The 19,823-nt window shown below is 36.6% G+C and overlaps 2 protein-coding genes across 2 annotated transcripts; one reads left to right on the top strand and one right to left on the bottom strand.

Moving 5' to 3' along the window:
* Positions 1-257: 257 nt before the first annotated feature.
* Positions 258-1,662, bottom strand: LOC128739274 (uncharacterized). Its single transcript, XM_053834752.1, has 5 exons — positions 877-1,662; positions 670-819; positions 541-609; positions 386-475; positions 258-314 (listed from the first exon to the last, which is right to left on the bottom strand). The coding sequence occupies exons 1-5, from the start codon at positions 1,660-1,662 to the stop codon at positions 258-260; spliced, it is 1,152 nt and encodes a 383-aa protein (XP_053690727.1).
* Positions 1,663-2,178: 516 nt separating this feature from the next.
* LOC128739273 (putative gustatory receptor 28b) lies at positions 2,179-13,680 on the top strand. Its single transcript, XM_053834751.1, has 4 exons — positions 2,179-2,712; positions 2,774-2,992; positions 7,203-7,292; positions 13,618-13,680. Exons 1-4 carry the CDS (start codon positions 2,179-2,181, stop codon positions 13,678-13,680), a joined length of 906 nt encoding a protein of 301 aa, XP_053690726.1.
* The last annotated feature ends 6,143 nt before the right edge of the window (positions 13,681-19,823 follow it).

Here is a 19,823-nt window from a genome sequence, read left to right as displayed (position 1 = left end):
GACATTGCTGTAACAATGGCTATACAATTACTACATATTTTATGAATCGATTGGTATACAAACCATTTTAAACCACTCATATTCAAAATCCTTCGTTATTTCGTGACGCTCACCTAAATCCAAATTTTGGAATGACTTCCTGCAGTAACACGTAGTTCTACGTCAAAACGGATGACAAAGGGAAACAATAACTAAAAAAAAGATCAGCTAAAGGACACGCTTATATGACTGGCACAGTTATGGGCTAGCGACGGTTACTATCCAAGTTGCAATTGTATGAGTACGATAAGCTTGTTGGTGATAGCGGCAATTATCTGTAAATTACAAGGCAAGTCAAAGTAGAATAAGTGTTTTAACTTCTTCTAAAGAGGGCATAAGCACTTACCGAAAAAAGCAGTGTAAAATCCAGCCGGTACAATCCACAAAGGGAAACCGACTGATCACGCAGCAGTAATCCGATGGTGAACGTTTGAATCTGTAATTAATCGTTAGCATCGAAAAAGTACATCGATTTTGATCTGTCTACAGAATTATAATTACATTTTTGTCGACAGCAGGTTCAACGTCAGTTTCAAAAAACTCATTCAGATAGAGAAGAGTCTTTTCAGCCTATGAAAAAGATTGCTAAAACTCAATTTTCTACCAATTGTTGTAGAAACAAACACTCACGCGTCTAACTGACAGCTCCGATGCCGACACCAGGCACACTAGATGGACCAGCTCAAAACAAAGGTAGAGGATAGAGTTGAAGTAACGATTTGGGCTGATGATGAATTCGCTCCTAAATTGTTGACTTAAAGAAACGTAAACAAAGTACACCTAAAAGCACGAAACAATACTTAGTAAAATACACATTAGAAGACAGAAGCTACGAACTCTGGAAATGAACACCACGGATTGATTCAAATTGATCAATCCAAGCGGGATACCAAAAATGGCGCAGATTCCCTGTATGGCATGGGTCGTACTGTAATGGATTTTACTTAAGGAGTCCAGATTTTCACAAATTTGAACGCAATTTTGCTCCAGCTCGCCGGATCTGCTGATGATTTTCCTCACTTGCCAGTTAACCGCACGATACAGATAGGCTCCTATGTAGAGACTAAATAGGCACACATTGGATACCTGAGCCACAACGAAAACAGCGTAAACGTTTACGACACGCTCGAACAGCGGCACCGGATCATTTTCTGCATTGAACCGAAAGTTGATCCCAAATAGAACACTCATCATAACGTCCACGGTGAAGACCTTTAGCAGACCGTACACGGCCAGCTTCCTGTCGACCTCCGGCAGATACTGGAAGCGCTCGAGCTTCCTCAGATTCTGCAGGATAACGTTACAGTGTGCCAGAAACTGCCGGTTGTAGATCCACGTCAGCACGTAACACGACGCGATGATCCCGACGCGAATGATGAACTCGCAGTAAATCAGCTGACGGACAATGTCCAACGATGGGTACGAGATCAGTGTCACTATGCGGTAGAAGCTAAACACCACGCTAGCGATGGTGCTGGATCCTGCGCAAAGGGACCAGAGCAGCTGGAATTCACAGTTGAAAAATCGATTGCCATCAAACCGAAATGGCAGTATTCCGCAGGTACGTGTGGCACAGTAAAGATAACCGGCAGCCAGCCGGAATAGCACCTGTCGGGAGAACATGGTCGACGGTTGTTGTTCTAACTTGGACAAAGCATGAATTGCATTTACATTTTGCAATTTGTTTGAAAGATGCACATTTTATGTTAAAGTAATCTAATTACTTAGTTCGCGTTTGGTGTTTTAATTTTTCAATGACGTGCTAATAAATTATTCCTGTTGGAGTGTCCAAGTGAACTGCCGGAACGACCGGTTATCCATGTGCACAGTTCAACACGAGCAGCAGCAAAAATGGATCAAACTAAGTTCTTTAGTATTCTGTTAATGGCAACCTATTGCATGTGGAAGTTCTACGGATTTTTTCCTTTAAGTTTCGAAACCAAACGAAAAATATTCAAAACATCTCGACTATCATTTTACTACTCGGTAACCGTCATGCTCGGCTATGGCGTTGGAATGTCCTACGTCTATTGGTTTCTAGGAACAGCAATACTTAAATTACCGTCCGGTATAATTATCGCATTTGCGTGGATACAATTTGGCTTAAATTATTGCTTCTTCATGGTTACGATTGCCACAATGATTCTGTGCCATCGGCGGATCAGAGCAGTTTTAAATGTATTGATACTGCTAGTAAATATCATCACTAAAAATGACCATTGGCAAAAGGATCATAAACTACTCAAACGATTTCTGTACAAACTGATTCTGGTCGATGTGTGTGCGATAACGGTAATCTTCTGCAGCTACTTTCCCTTCGAGCACACCGGGTATCCCCACTTGGCATTTCTTAACTTCACTTCCATGTGGTCGTTGGCAGTCTTTTGTAACGGATTTCTAGCCGTATGCTATACCGTGGCTCACCTGTATCGTTTGATAAATCTCCGGGTGGATGAATGTATGGAGAAGCTGAGTGATTTCGAAAAGCAGCAATCATATTGGGCTGCACATCCGGGCAAAAAGAAGCTAATCTGCTACCAGGTGGCTGCCGACCTTGACAAGTTAGCGTACCTTCATCAGGATGTGACAACGGTTATGAAGACGATTGTTAAAACGCTGGACTACTCACTGCTGTTGGCAATTCTATGGTGTTTCCTCATCACAATGGCCGGAGTGTGTGAACGGTAGCAACTGTTGGTAAAAATTTGCGTTTACTAAAGTGTATGTATTCTAGATTTTCTACACGTACACCTCGCTGGTTCAAGACATTCGAGATAATGTGACGCCACCGTTTACAAAGTACTGCCACTCGTTTGGTTTGTCGATATTTCAAGCGCTTCAGTTCTACTACATCGTATCGGGATCGACGCTGCTTACTAGGCGGGCCGAAAAGACCGGCGTCGTGGTGAACCGATTCTTCAGGACCGACATTGACGAGCGAACCGAACGAACTGTAAGTTTTCGTAATTCTACCGTTAATATATTTAAACTTATACCTGCTTCTCCCAAGTGTCATTCTGATGGTTCTTTGTGCAATTTTAGCTGATCTAGATCAATCGCGGGCAACTCACGGGTGGTCAAACTATGTTATGCAGCTTGATCGACTTGAAATTTTGATAAAATTCAAGCATATTTGATAAAATATGCTGCAAAACTTTAACAAACTTGGAATCAGATTAAACATTGACTGTAAATTGGGACAATAAAAGCGAACGAATGTTTGAATGTTCCGCCATAAGTCCGAAACGACTGGACGGTTCTTCATCAAATTTGGCACACACCTTTTTTTGATATGAAGAATCATCGATTTGAATCATTTGAAACGATAGCGATTGTACAAGTGGCTGGACGATAAAAGGGGATTACCGAAAGGGGGAAATAGGATGGCTATTGACAAAGGGAAAGAAAAAAACGTAGACAGATTTACAAATGGCTGGGAGACAGGAGGGCGGAGCTGACAATGGGTAGACCCATTCAAATGAAGACAAAGGGTTTTGTTTCTTGCATTATGAGAATTTTCGTTACAATGCCGGATGTACAAGTGACTGAGAGACAAGGGAGCCCCAAGTAAGATCGGGTAATCAGCTGGTAATAAATGTTCTTGCAGTGTATGAAGAATTCACCTAAGGAAAATAGTTTTAAATTTAAATTGAGAAAGGCAAAACCATTGTTGTCAATTCAGTACTTTGCAGTTCGATCAATTTGAAGGCTTCATCGGTATTTGTTGTGAGATTTTTCAATTATAATTTAATCTAGTATTTACCATGGTGAGTGAGTGACGTTTATATTGGTGCCTATAATTCCGCAATTTCCGTAAATTCACTTTTTAATTGACCTGTTTCACTAGGTTAGGTGAATGGATGTGACTGGACGGCAGTAATGTAATTATTCACTGTTTCGTGATTATCTCCTTTCAATATGATAGATTTTATTTATTTAAAACAAAAATTGCCCTTTAAAACTAGCATGTCGGCTTAATATAAAACTAGTTAAATTTTCCATTCGAACTAAATTCAAAAGCTATTGTTGAGCTCTTTCCGTAGTATTTATTGCACTAGAATATAGGGTAAGGAACGAGTTAATCAGTGTCACCTATTTTAATCAGTTGAACATAAATGAGCCGAAAATGCGCTTTTTTATTCATATTTTCAAAATCTTTTGATAGGATCCCCAGCTAGCATTTTCATGTGTATAAAAAAGGTAAAAATCAGCATTACGTAGAGATATACATGCTAAATAAATCGTATTACATGCGCAAAATTGGCATATCCGTACTATTTTGGAGGCGATATACGTGATTACGAGTAATTTTGAGCGTTACGACTATATAAGTATTTATATACGATAATATCCGATTAAGCGCGAGTCGCTCCGTACTACTCTACGATTTTGTATTGAAAATCGTATGTATGTCAGTCATTATCATTATATACGACAAAAAATCAACTTGATCCCACTTTGTCCAGGTTTAGTTACGATTTCGAGTTTGTTAGGGGATATTTACGATAGTTTTCGTACATTGATATACGAGTTGGTGCTAGCTGGGTCATCTTCACATATCACTTTACCATACATTTGATTCACACAAACACAATTTATTGGGTTTCCGACAAGAAATATGATTAATTAAAAATTGTTGTCCAAAAACGTACATTTTTCAGCTGCTGAAGGCAATCGCCACCTCGCTACTAACGAATCCATCACATTTTTCAGCACTGATTACAACCACTTTGAAAGTCAAGCACTCAATTGTCACATACCATATTATTCACTCTCTTTTTTTCTATTATCTAAGGCTTTGTCACTAGCCGAAAGTTTTATTATTTTTTAACAAAACTGAAAACAAATTCTGAATTGACGGAACCAGTTCACCAGTAGCAGCAGCTGCAGCACAACTGATGAACTATCGTGTTGCCAAGACACTGTTTCGGTTCTGGAAATAAGAATTTTAAGTTTGAAATTAACTGAAACCTCCTATGGTGAAAACGTGGTTCAATACTTTCAAGAGAAATGTATGTTCATAATTAATTTTTCTTTATTAAAAACAACACAAAAGACAGCTTTTTCAATAATTTTCGAAGATTTTCTCAGTGATTGTGGTTGTGAAACGATGTGTTTCAATGTTATTTGCTTTGACAACACTGTTCTGAGTCGGATCTTTTGTACTGCTATGTTTACCTCTTTTGTCCTCCCACCATCCTTATGAACAGCGAGTGAGACGTCAAACTCGCAGTTTCCCATAAAAACACTAGAGAATAAAAGAGACGACGAATACCTTTTGCCGAACGGTGCGATGAGGGTATGCCCCGATAAACAATTTAGACAGATGGCATTTCACGCATCTATGCCGATACGCTATGCCGATTACGCATCAGATGCCGATTAGTAGGTCGCGGATAGGAACGCGAACTTACTGAATAGGGGGAAAAGTTCCAGGAATTTTTTAAGGGGACGTAAAAAAATTCAGATTTCAGGATTGCTTAAAAAAGCACCTTGCGGGTGAAAATAGGTTCGGTCTGTTCAAAATTAGTTCCGCCGCTCCAACTTTTAAAGCGAAAAATCAAAAGTTTAGCTCAACAATAGTGTCTTCCAATGAATGGTAACAGCTTGAAGAACTAAAGATAGCAAGAAGATTGGTATGCTGATATCCCCCACTTAGTCAACCCATCGCTTGTAATAAGGTAAAACAATCAGTGACCCGCTTAGACTGCTTAAAACTAGTTCTTTACCCTAGTTTTTTTCCTCTGTGGTTTGCCGTGTAATTGTACGAGTGTTAAATTACTGCCGATGTTAGGCACCCGTTATATTGCATCAACTGATAACATACTGATAAATTATTTTCATCGGTGGCTAACAATTAGTGACCGCACAGCGGCCGTTGAATCTAGTTGAATGCATCGCATTTCAGTGCGCAGCCGACCACTAGCAGCAATAACAATGAATAAAAATAAGCTTTTCAGTGTATTACTAGCAATAAGTTTATGCATATTAAAATGTTACGGATTTTTCCCTCTACGTTTCGATGCAAAGTCAAAAGTATTCGAAACATGTCGAGTGTCACACTTTTATTCCTTAACCGTCTTGCTCGCTTACGGCGTCGGAATGTTGTATGTTTATTGGTTTTTAGGATCAATAACGCTTAGAAACGAATCCTATGTGACAACAGTTTTCGCGTGGATGCAATTTGCTCTAAATTATTGCTTTTTTATGGTTACTACTGGCAATATGGTTTTAAACCATGACAACCTTAGAAGAATTCTAAACGTATTAATGCTACTAGCGGATATAATCACTGCGGACTGCCGATGGCAAAAGGATTACAAACTAGTGAAGAATTATTGTTATAAACTTGGCCTGGACTTGTGCATAACAGCAGTCATCTTCAGCGGATACTTTCTTTTCGAAAAGGACGGATATCCACACTTGGCATTACTCGACTTCATATTCATGTGGTCTTTGGCAGCTTTTAGCAATGGATTTCTGATTGTATGCTACTTTGTGGCACATCTCTATCGTCTGATAAATCTGCAGGTTGATGGATGCATGGAAAAATTGAGTGAATTTGAGAAAGATCACCAGTATTGGGCAGCGCACCCAAACGAGAAGAAGCAGATCTGCTATCGGGTAACGACTGATTTGAATAAGTTGGCGTACCTTCATCAAGATGTGACGACAATTATGGAAGCATTTGTTAAAACGATGGACTATTCGTTGCTGTTGGTCATACTCTGGACTTTTCTTGTCGCAACTAGCGGAGTAGATGAAATAGTTGAAGGGTTATTATAAAGTTTTCGTCACTGAATTGGTTGTATTTTTAGATCTTCTACACGTACACGTCTCTGGTGCAGGACATGCGGGAGCATGTGGATCCGCCCGTTTTAAAATATTGCTACTCGCTTGGATTGTCACTCTTTCAAACGCATCAATTCTATTATCTCGTGTCGGGATCGAAGCTGCTAACCGACCGTGCCGAAAAGACTGGTATAATCGTGAATCGATTTTTTAAAGCCGAAATTGACGAACGGGTCGAGAGAACCGTATGTCTCTATTGCTGTTTGCTAGTTACTTTCTCTAAGTTATTTTTATCACTCAGTTGCTGATTATTTTAGCTTTTGAAGTGAAAATTTTAATCACAATTTTATTCTCTGTGTTTTTGTTTTCAGATTGATATGTTTTCAATGGGTCTGCTCCATCGATCGTACAGCGTAGAGAACTTTGGCATGTTTAAAGTGGATTTTACCTTGATGTACTCGGTAAGTAACCAATTTAATTTTACTTTGTGTTAGCGATTGACTATTGGCAAATCTCAGCTGATTGTCTAAAATATAGGGTGTAACTCAATAATTCGGTGCTGCTATTTCAGGTGGTGGTAGAAGACAACATTTGACGAAAAAAATCATTCTACGCATAATGTAAATCTCAATCATTACAGAATTATCAAACATTTTTAGTTTTCGGTTCATGTGGTTTTGGGTTCTCAAGTAGTTTTTATTAAATTACTCCTAACAAGCATGATAAAGTTGATTGTTTTTAGCTGCCAATTTTAGGCTCTGATACCATCCTACAACTTATTCTTTGACTTGAAATGCCTCTCTTTTAGTTTCGTTGGAATTTAATTTTGAACAAGGGACTGGCAACCCTATCCCTACTTAATGTGTTTGACAGTAGCCAACATCTACTGCCGGCGTGGGTATTATTTGCAAAAATCTGGTTAAGATTTGAAAATACTACCCGTCTGCCAGCATACCGGCTTTGCAGAGTGAAACAGACAGAACGTATAGCGGTGTCATGCTGTTTCATTTACGCAAATGGTTAGATGTTGACTGCAAAAACATGGCTGCCTAGCAGAGCCGTGATTTTGAACGTATCGTGCTAGGTCTTAAATTAGTATCGGAAAGCTGCACGAATTCATACATCACGCGTAGCACACTAGACCACCGCGTGCGATAGACGCGGTCTGACACGTATGAAAAACAACAACGGCAATAATGTTTTTTATGAAGGGCGACGCTGCTCTCCTCGAAGCCTCGTCGAAAACAACACTCTTTCTCGGAAGCAACTGTGCGTTGTCGTAAAGGTCCCTGAATTAAAATAATTGTGTAACAAAATGAACACATCTGGATTTGTGTTTACTTACTTGCACTGGATTGAATTGGATCAAAGTTGAAATTGGACCAGCAGTCAGCCCTGGAACTGGACAATAAATTAAAGTTGAAATTGCACTTGAAACCGGCCTTGAGATAAAACATTAAACTAGACTTGAATTTAAACTACTTTGGGCTTGAGGGTTTATTTTAAATTGAACTGGAAATAGGTCGTTAAATTAGATTTATTATTAGTCTTAAAATTTGTGTGATTTGAACTAGAAATTTCATTCGGAATTAGAATTAGGCATTAAATCGAACTTAAAAGAGAATGTGATATTGGACTTGAAATTGGAATTTAATTAGGCTTGGAATTGGACTTAAAATTGAATAATTTAAAGTTGAAATTGGATTTAAAATCATGCTCAAAATTGAACGTAAAATTGGAATTGGAATTGGGTGTAAATTAGATTTCAATTGGACTTGAAATTAGTTTTGGAATAACTTTTAAAATTAAACTTGAAATTGGAATTCAAATTGTACTAGAAATTAGACTTCAACTCAGAATTTAAATTTGAATTAATTTAGACGTGAAATTGGGCTTGAGTTTGGACGTAAACAAGAAATTAGACACGAAGTTTTACTTGAAATTACGATTGACATATTTAGTTTAACTGAAGTTTTTGGAGCGTCTTAGTAGAATACGAAACCTGGAAATTAAATAAAAAGAAAACTTATCCAATTTAATTCTACTATATATATTTTATTCTTGACAGATACGTATTTCGCCTACGACTTGCAGGCTTCCTCAGTGTCTATTTCCGAACTAAAAGTTCGTTAGTTTAGTTCGAAAACAGACACTGTAGAATCCTGCAAGCCGTAGGCGAAATACGTATCTGTCAAGAATAAAATATACATAGTAGAATTAAATTGGATAAATTTTCTTTTTATTTAATTTCCAGATATTTATTTTCTCTCTCACACCTTTTACCACTTTTCTGTTCCTTTATATCACTTTTCCAGTCCCGTTTTTCCTCTTTTTGTTTCGTTTGTTCTTCTTTTCTGTACCATTTTTGGGTTTTTGCTCACACTTTGCTTTTTTTCTTCCCCCATTTTTTCTTTGTTCTTTTTCGTTTCCTGTTCGTTTTTCGTTTTCCTGTCCCATATTTTCTATTTTATTGTTCCGTTTTTCTTCAATACCTGTCCAATTTTATCTTATTTTCAGATCTGTTTTTCTTCTTGTTTTTCACTATTTTTTATGATTTCCTTTCCCGTTTTCCATCTGTTGTTCACCCTTTTCCTTTTTTGTTTTTTCGAATTCTCCTGCTTCCACTTTTCGACACTCAGATTTTACTTCTTTTCAGCCCGGTTATTCGAATTTTGGCTCTTTTTTTTGCTCCCCTGTTTTCCTTTTCTATCTCCTGTTTTCATCGTTTTCTCTCCAGTTTTCCTTTTTTGTCTGTTTTTCCTCTTTTTCTTTGCTTCTTTATCTGTCCCATATCTGTCATCGATATTCTTCTTCTTGTTCTAATTTCTCTTGTTTTCTTTGTCATTTTCCCTTCCTTATCTCGTTTTACCTCTTTTTCTTTCACGTTTTCCCACCTTTTCTATCACGGTTTTTGCTATTTCTGTCCTATCTGCCATCATCTTCTCTCTTTGTCTCGTTTTCCATCTTTTTCTGTCTCATTTTTCTGGCCGCTAATTTTCTTTCTCTTCTTTTCCAGTCTCGTTATTCGTCATTTTCTGTTTTGCGTCATTTTTCCGTTTTTCTTTATTGTCAAGCCTGTTTTCCTCTTTTTCAGTCTCATTTTTTGTTTTCTGTCCAATTAACTCGTTGCCTATTTTTTTGTTTTCCTCTGTTTCATTCTTCCTCTTATGTGCTCCTATTACGTCACGTTTTCCTCCTTTTTCTGTCACGCTCTGTTTTTCGTTTTCTCTCATCTGTCTTCCATTTTTTAATTTTGCTTCATCTTAATATTCTTTTTTCGTTCTCGTTTCTCAACTTTCTTGTTTTTCTTCTTTTCCCTTCCGTTCTCCCATTTTTTCTGTCCAGTTTTTTTGCTTTCTTCTTTGTTTTCACTTTTCACTTTTCTTCATTTCCATTTTTTTCGCTTTTCATGTTCCGTCTTCTCTCCCATTGTAGCACAATTTTTCTTTCGTTTTTTCATTTTTCAGGCAAGTTTTTCTCTATATTTCTCTCGCGATTTTTCCTTTTTCTATCTCGTTTAGCCAGTTACGTGTTTCCCGGAGCTCTGTTCCATTATTTTAGAGATGGACTCCATAGGCAATTCATTTGTGAATGTGCTAAGACAATTTACTGGTATTTTCTTAAGAAAATGTTTGCTCGTACAGCGTACTGTTTGGTTCATGAGCTTTGAATTTTTCAATTAGGAAAATATTTAGGATCAGGCCTTTGCAAAACATACGCTCATAGCAATGAGCCTATCATGTCAAAAAGAGTTGAACATATTCAACGATTGGTCATGCTTCCCAACTCTTATATGAAGGGCCAAAAGTGAATTGGTCGATAAGCAACATCACTTACACGTACCAGGGATTTAGAGAATCTCCTTCCAAAGGCTAAGTCGCCTGAGTCAATCGTTGAATAAACCGTCTTAATGCAGAATGACTCCAGCAGGTGGGGAGAAGAGCCCGCTCATTATCCACGATGTGTTGTTAATCGGGCCAAGATTAACCCTAGAAAGTTGACTGTTTCACTCTCCCAAGGCCCACCGCTTCAAACAAGTGCCCATTCTAGTTTATTTATGAAATGTGGTATATATGGATAAAAATAGAACAATCTCACCAGCAGTCCTTCGAATGGAATAGAGTTGCGTCCTTTTAGTTTCCATAAGTGCTTCTAATCATTAATTTCATTTTTTCTTCTGGTATCCAATATCCATGTGCAGTATTAACACTCGTATTGGCCAAAGTTTTCACTATATAGCAGAAGATGCTTCATAAGCTAAAACGAAAAAACTAATTAAAATAACTTATTTTATGCTTACCTATTAACAAGGTCGTGTGGCTCCGCCGTCTACCCAAAATCTCGATTTTGAGATCAGGCAGCCGGGAACCACCCAGTATCGCACCTCCTAGCTTGGCTACTCAATAGAGCATTACCGGGTACGGCCACGTGGAGGCGCTAGGTAGGGGCTTGGGATAGCTAGAGCTATATTGGACGCTCCTTATTTGCCTTTCATACCCATTCAGGATACCCGAATTTTTCGGCCATAACTCAGGAACAACAAAAAATGTTATCTTGATAATTGCATCATTAAAGGATTCGTAATCGATAAAGAAGAGAAAATATTTCAAAAAGTTTCAGTGCAGTTTGACATAATTTTCGGATTTTTTCTTTTGAGATAAATTGACATTGTGTTTTAAAATGAAAACAAATTAATATTCAATTGAACTTAGAATTGATTACTATTAAATTAATATTAATATTAAATTGGATTAGAAATCGAACTTGAACTTGAACCTGAAAGCAATTAAAATGAAATCAGACTTGAAGTTTGATTTAGAATCAAAGTTAAAACTAGACTTGAAATTGAATTTACAGTAGGAAATAAAAATTGCACTTAAAATAGGACATTAATTGGATTTAAATTATACTTGAAATTGTTTTTCGTAATGAACTTAAAACTAGGCTAAGATTAAACTTGACATCAGTTATAAAATTGGGCCAAAAACTAGAATTACCTTCAAACTTGAAATTATGATTTAATTAGGCTTAAAACTAAACTAGATAATAAATTTATAACTATATTTGAAATTGGACTTTTTTTAATTACTCCTCCGCATATTATCGTCACCAAAAGCTCACACAGAAAGCCCCCTAGTATCGGACACTTACTGAACCTCAGATTTCTAAGAGAATTGGACGGCACACTAAACAAAAAAATTAATTTAAAGTGAGGAAGTAACAAAGAGAATATGTATAATTATCCAAGAAACTATTTCATGGGCCCCCAGTGGAATTTACTAGTTCTTTTTAAGGGGCTCAAACTGGATTTGAAACTGAAACTAGTTTTACACAATTAAATTACTTGTCGCAAATATAGTGGAAAATTAAATTAAAAACTGCGGACTTCTGGCTTACAGAAATTACATTGTTTTGTGTTAAATTTTAAAGAAAAGGTGGGACACGTTTGATTGATGATGCGTCCTAGAGAAACACGAGAAGTCTGCTTTGTGGTTTTCCATACGCGTCCGTGTCCGTCGCACGCAGTGGTCTAGTGTGCTATGCGTGACTTATGAATTCGTGCAGTTTTGAGTCAAAATTTAATTGCAACGAAACTAAAAGAGATAGGCGTTTCACGTCACAGAACGATTTGAAAAAGAGTACTAAAACTTCAAATTGGTATCTAAAAGCAATCAACTTTATCACGTTTTTTAGGAAAAAAATTGATGAAAACGCCATCAGAAACACTTATTTCTAAGCTTTTTGCATGTGAAAAGTTACTAAATTTTATAAAGTAAGAAGTTTAAGGACAATTTTCAGTACAAAATTTGTTTTGCTTTCGAATAAAAGCAACAGAATTGAACTAGCTCTGGCATACTTTTTATAGAGCTAATTCAAGACTATTAGTCCGAAAACTAAAAATGTTTAATAACTCCGTAATGATTGATATTTTATTTTATGCGTAGAAGGATTTTTTTCTTCAAATAGGGTTTATTTTTATTCCCGTCGTAGTAAGTAAAGCCATTCTAATTTTCATCATTTGTTAGATGGATTTAATGAATACTCTAAAAATTCTTGTCCTGATTTGACTAAAACACGCTTACCTTCCGATCCGTGAACTTCGAAATCACTGAAAAGTGATTATTAAAGCATATTATTAAAATTACGCAACTGACTTAATTTCTTAAATTCGTCGTACCGTTTTAAAATCCGTCCATCAAAATTTTTCAAAGTCCGAATTAAAAACCACAACAATGTTTACGAAGCTAACGCGTATGTATTTGTGTAGGACGGCATGACAAATGTTATTCTGCAAATTTTATGCAGGTCAGGCAAGTTTTCCTGGCTGTAGAATAACGACAATGCTTTGCGTGAGTTATTTTCATTTATGAATGACGGAAATTAAAACGACTAGTCGACATTTTCTTCTTCGTCGCACAAAAAAAACGTAGGAAATTTGGCTGGTAGGACTTCTTTAATCATAAAAGCATTTAAATAAATCTCAGCTCACTTTGATTGATCGCGTATGATAGACAACAAACTAAAATATTAGGGAATAACTAGTTTTGCATTGTGTGTCATAAAAATGCTGATATTTTTAATAATTTGTGTTGGATAGGACGGAAATAGGCAATTACGACGAAGCAGCAACATACCCTATTATGGTTTTTCATCACCTCCTGAATTATTTGCACTGCGCTTTCCAAAGCCCTGTACAGTTCTTATATACAAATTTCAGTCTTAGAACTTTTTCAGAAACCTGTAGATGGATTATATGGATTATTTTCTTTTTTTTTTTATAAACAGATGGTTGGCACAATCACCTCCTATCTCATAATAATGATACAATTTCAACTATCCGAGCTGTAAAGCAAGAGCTCACAAGCAAACTTGTTTTACCACTGAGCATGTACCATTAGTAGCGTCACCATTAAGGTTCTAATAAAAACTAAACGTAATGAATTAAATCAATCGCTTACCTTCATTTACTCGAAGCTTGCAACCATGACCTTGTTGCGTTGACGCGGCTGCATCAGGTAGGCGTGGACGTAATCAACGCTTGCTTATTTTTGACAGGAATAGGCGTCGCCTACGGATGTTGTTATTATTATCGACTCAAGCTGTCAATCTTCTATCCGGACCGGAAGGCTACTATGTTTTCCACAGAAGGGATTGTACGTTGTGCGTTTGTTCCGTTTTTAGTTCAATAGTGATAGTTGTCACGATGAGCAACCATAATATATTGTATACAAGTGCTACAATATACCTTTTGAGCTATTTTCTTCGCACTTTTGGGCTATTTCCGTTCACGTTCAATAGATCCGAACGTTGCTTTCGAATCTCGAAAGTTGCAGTTTTGTACACCGCACTGTATTTACTAAGCTACATCGTTTTACTGTCGAAATACTACTGGACGACCTTCCACCTCCGAGTGGCAGCAAAGCAGAACAATCCATTCTTGCTGGCTGTCACGTTTTGTGCAATATTTTTCGGAGGCTTCACAACCAGTATTGTTGGACTCATCTATCGGAGGCGAATTTGCGTGCTGTACAATAACCTCGTTCAATTGTGGGATCAGCTAAGTGTGAATGTTCCCGAAGGGTTTGATAGGAAGATGTTCAATCGCTTCGCATTTAAACTCTACTTTATCGATTTCTTTGTTTTGGCGGTTTCAGTGACCGTACGGATAATCCAATTTTTGCAGAATAGAACTGTAGACACATTTTACGATATCTTGGGTATTGTGGTAATGGTCGGCCTTAATGCGTCGAATACCAACCTATTCGTTGTCGTTTGCTACGTTGGCGCTCATTGCTATCGTTTGCTGAATTACCGATTGTTACTGGTTAACCGGCAGCTTAGGTCGTTCGACAATATCCAGCACTATTGGCGTGTCAATCCGGCGAAGCGGCACTTGGTGTGCAAACAAGTGACCCGCGAACTGCATCAGCTAGCACTCTGGCATGGTGAAATCAATCAATTGATGCATGGTTTTGTGACGTTGCATGATCTACCGTTGCTGCTGTTGATGATCAAGGATTTTGTCGTCATAATTACGACGTTCTTCGGATTGTACATCACAGTGGTATCTCCACTAAAACAGGATCTCTCACCGGATATTATGTTTTGCAGTTTTCAGTTTGTAATGACGGTGTTCTATGTATCACAGTTGTTTTTTCTAGTTGAAGGGGGAGCCATTTTCTCTAGGAGGGTAAAGTTTTCTTCACCAAAATATATCGGAAAACAAATCGCTGAATGTAATCTGTTGATTTTAGGCTGAAAAAACCGGAAGAATTTTGGATGATCATACGATTAATGAAACATTCGAAGTGGTTGAGCTGAAGGTAGCAATATGATTTGGTCGTAAATGTTCTCTACACTAATAAGTTGGTTTTTATTTCAGGTTGCGATATTCAGTCTGGAACTGCTTCATCGAAATAATTCCATTCAAAATTTTGGCCTGTACAGACTCGATTTTTCCTTGATGAGTGCGGTAACAAAAATGATTCTTAATGATTTTACTCTCTGTAATCAGTTCTAACATTTAACTTATCTACTTTTAGTCGCTGGCTGCAATGACGAATTATATAATCTTAGCGATACAGTTTGAAATTACCATATAATCGGGTTAAAAAATCAAAATCGACTATCGATGTGGACATCGCACCATAACACAATTCGACTTTGATCTATCGGTTATTTAATGTGCGATGTTACTGAGAGTGAAACAGCATAAAAGAGATGGAGCCAGATTTGCCAGTCACTTCTCCTAACTCCACTAGTACCTAAGAATTTCACTAGCAAGAATGCGAATGTTAGTTCAAATTTTTGGGCAGGAAAACATAGAATCAAACTAGTTTGATATTGAGAACCGCGTGAAAGCAATGTTAAGGAAAAAATATGTAAATATTATATATTTTTATAATAAAAATATTTCTTGTCCGATACAAATTTCCACAAAAATTCTTCTTCTTCTTCTTCTTCTTCTTATTTTTCTTCTAGCTGCCCCAAAAATTTCATTTCGCGCGAAATTAAAATCAACAATTCTAAAGCTACTTGGTTTTACTTTAATTTTACAAAGGTTTTATTGTGGTATTAATCACTACCTCTGGTTTTATTATAGTATTACGCAATTCTAAGAGGATACGAGTCAAAACCCAAGCAGCATACTTTTGGCCATTCTAGTTGTAGCAACTCAATTATGACTGAAATTAGTCATAATTCGGTTACCAAAACTGGTTTCTAACAACTGTGCTAGTAGGGAACACACTTATAGCTAGCTAAAAAACTCGATTTAATCCACCTTGTGGTGAAAGGAACCCTTGTTATACCATCTTATATGTCATTTGATATGGGCATTTCCAGCTCAAATATTATTTTTGCTTTGTATTTGAATTTGTAATTTTCATAAAACTGACAGAGTCAAATTATATACGTATCACTTTGAACTAAATTCTTATATAAACTGTTTCTTAGGCCCAGCCGTTCTCAAGTTATTTAGATGTGTAATCTAAAAATTATCTGTTAGAGTCAACACATGCAATGTATCCGATAACCGTGTAATCGGATTTGAACCAAATTTTGTCAGATTGTTCATTTTAGGTCAGAAAGCAAAAATCTTAAATTTGGTGCCGATTGATACGGTTAGTGGTAGTACCCCCTTTTTAAACCCAGTAACCGTTTCATGCAAAATAGACGCATTCAAGTGCACTTATGCCGCCGTAATAAGCGTGCGAGACGAGATGCAAAGAGAATCTTTCATTTTCACATTGGACCTTTTGAAATGTTGCTCGTCAAATATTAGGTTTAGAATAAAAATTATTTTCACATTCAAATTCCAATTCCAATCGAAAATAGTCAAGTAAAAAATACCCTTTTTAGCGTTTTGAGCTGGAAATGATCATACAGAAATCGACACATCTTCGGAACTTAATTCAACTGTTTGTTAATGCTGTGCTAGTTATTATCCATATGCATCCTTGCGATAAACAATCTTCAGTGTGTATTTTAACCTACTAAATAACTTTATAGAACATATGAAAGCAATGAAAACAGCGTGTACAGAATTTTTGAGCAGAACTGATTTTAAAGTGGCTGTTAGCCTCGGGGCACAATGCTAGCCTAACAAGCCAATCGTCGTATGTTCGAATCTCGACTGATCGGTGCCGTTACAGAGTTAATAGGATCTTTGCTTTAGCCCGTAATTTTCCTGTACTCTAATAACCGGCTGCGAAGTCTGTCGATAAAGAAGGGTCAAGTTCTGGAGGACGTTTACACCCATGGCTTTGCTTTGCTTAATTTTAAACTGGTTTCTTTAAACAAATCATTAAATTTCGCAACCAGTAAGAGATAGATAGTTACTATTTGCAACAAAGTTGCTTATTTTAGTGCGTTCTACAATTTTTGTGAAGACGCTATTGTTTTGGACGCGATTCAAAAATAAAAATTTGTCTCACCCTTTTAAGCGGATTCACGGTCACCCTAAAAGTGTAACAAATGTGCTATATTTTATTAATTAACTGCTGCAAAGAAACACCCGTTGAAAAATTACACCTTTTTACTATATTATTCTGTTTTTGAGGTTTGGTCCCATTAAAGGTTTGGTCATTAAGGTTTTCTTGAATAAATTTCATCAATCATTTTTAAATATCTTTTGACCAGTAGAACCAATCCTTATGAAATTCGGTGAATACATTTGCAGTGTTAAGACCTCTCGTTTAATACTAAAACAATTGAAACTAGATAGATTCTCTTGGTTAAAATCGTTATAAAGTATTGCAAATTTTAACGTGTAACTTCAATTGCTCATAACTTTCAAACTAAAAGTCCAATCAAAAAACCATTCAATAGTGATTTATCTGGTTATATTACCTTTCAAATGAGACTAATAGCGCATAAATCGGCTTGGCCATCTCTGAGAAACAGGCGATAACTATTACCTTGTCAAAACACATTTTTAAGCCTAACTTTTAAACTACATATTTGTTTTCAATAAAACTTCCTGAAAATTTTTATAATTTAGTAAGAGCTTTCATTTGGTACTAAGATCATTGAAATCGGTTGTGTGGTTCCGGAAAAGATCGTGTCACGTAGTTTTCACATTTTTGCTTATAACTTTCAAACGAAACATCGGACCACGAAACAATTCAATAGTGATATACAAGGCAATAATACCTTTCAAATGAGACTAATAACGCATAAATCGGTCCAGCCATATCCGAGAAACAGGCGATAGAAAATGAGCTGCACACACACACATACACACACACAGACATTGCTCAGTTCGTCGAGCTCTATCGATTGGTATATCTGATTCGGCCCTCCGGGCCTCGGATCAGTTTCGTGTTTTTCGACCAATTTCTAAACCTTTGTTATATACTATAACAAAGGTAAAAACCCGAATTAATCCACCTAGCGGTGTGACCTAGCCTTTCTACTACCGCAATAATTATTTTTTTATTTCTCAGGAACATCTATAATTAACTTGACTATATTTTTAAATATCCGTTCCTTATTTTTCAAACTCCATATCCAAAAAAAACTGAATTTAAAAAAATAACTGAGTAGAGCATTAGATATGAAAAACGAAAAAGAGCAATTGGACTTTTTCTTAGTTGGCGCTCTTTCAGTTAATTATTTTTGCATGAAAATCAAAACTTGAGCTTCTTTTGAATAAACTTTAATGAAAAAATAGTCATTAGCTTGATCGAATCGTTTATACGTTATTGCCCGTTAGATGTTTTAGGAAACGATGAGATCAAATAAACAAAAGCGGCGCCATAAACATGTTTGAGGATGGGGAATATGATCAATATTATTTCCGGCGCTTGTTATTTTTGCTGTTATGAGTGGACTCATATTCATTTATTTATTAAAACATGCTACATGACACATGACTATTATCTTTTAAAGTGTCACTAGCGAAAACAAATCTCACAGAATTATTAGTAACCTTTTCTTCCTCTTTTTCATATAAAATTTCTAAACTCTAGCACATATTGATTGGAAAAGCGTCTATTGATGCGCAAAATTTGTTTGAAATTGGTATAAATTTATTTAGGAAAATCAACTCATTAGTATTTTCAATACTATACACCACTATACCTCTATGCTTGAAATACTTTTCTTCGCTTTTTGCTTTGCTCGTCGGATTGCGAGTAACAGCAAGTAAAGAAAATGACAATTGAAATGTTTCTCACTCTTCTTGTATTTCTATGCAAATTTTAAAATTGCAGATCGCATATACATACATACACGCATACATACATACATACATACATACATACATACATACATACATACATACATACACGCATGCATGCATACATACACATACATAACACATACATTGAATACAATCGACCCTTGATTCATTTCCCAAGCAACCAAAAGTTCGAATGTCACTTAAGGAACGAACTTGGAAGTTCATATTTGGTTCAAATTTAGTTCCGCAGAACTTTCCTGCTGAACAACCAGACTCTGCATTTGTAAACCGAACTGCATTCTCAATAAAGTACCATTAATATCCACAGCAGCTTGAAAGTTCAACATGCAACTTGAAAGTTCAACGTGTAACTTGAAAGTAACTAAGAGTTCGGATAATGGTATCTAAGGAAAGTTAACAAGCTTTATGTCTATGGAACTATAGCTTGCTAAGTGACCTTACCAAAAATTAACCGAACTTCAAAGTTGGCTTGAGTTCGCTGCATAGAGCACTAAGCAGCTTTTAAAGAAACTTTGTCAAAAATTTATAAAATGGCACTTTGAGTTCTATTTTTATACTTTATTTTCTACCTCCGCCTCCTTCTATTCTAACTTCTGTAAAGTTGGTTCATGCGATTTAGATAGCAAGCCTAGCCTATAAGCCTGCAAGCCTATCCTGATGCATTGCACCATCTCTGACGCCGCTAGTGACATGAATTTTGCCGATGAGTTGTTCTTGAGTGTAAGTTCGTTTCGGGGCTGTGGTAAATAAGAAATTAGCACATCGAGTAAAATCGATGCAAATCGCA

The sequence above is a fragment of the Sabethes cyaneus genome, chromosome 3 (genome assembly GCF_943734655.1).
Source record: "Sabethes cyaneus chromosome 3, idSabCyanKW18_F2, whole genome shotgun sequence".
Classification (NCBI taxonomy): Eukaryota; Metazoa; Arthropoda; class Insecta; order Diptera; family Culicidae; genus Sabethes; species Sabethes cyaneus.
This window is presented reverse-complemented; position numbering and strand designations above follow the sequence as displayed.

Coding starts and splice junctions, on each gene's coding strand:
- LOC128739273 (XM_053834751.1), top strand. CDS start 2,179: ATGATTCTGTGCCATCGGCGGATCAGAGCAGTTTTAAATGTATTGATA. Junction 2,713..2,773: donor TCCTCATCACAATGGCCGGA/GTGTGTGAACGG, acceptor TATGTATTCTAG/ATTTTCTACACGTACACCTC. Junction 2,993..7,202: donor ACGAGCGAACCGAACGAACT/GTAAGTTTTCGT, acceptor TTTTGTTTTCAG/ATTGATATGTTTTCAATGGG.
- LOC128739274 (XM_053834752.1), bottom strand. CDS start 1,662: ATGTTCTCCCGACAGGTGCTATTCCGGCTGGCTGCCGGTTATCTTTAC. Junction 820..876: donor CCGTGGTGTTCATTTCCAGA/GTTCGTAGCTTC, acceptor TCGTGCTTTTAG/GTGTACTTTGTTTACGTTTC. Junction 610..669: donor CGGAGCTGTCAGTTAGACGC/GTGAGTGTTTGT, acceptor TCTTTTTCATAG/GCTGAAAAGACTCTTCTCTA.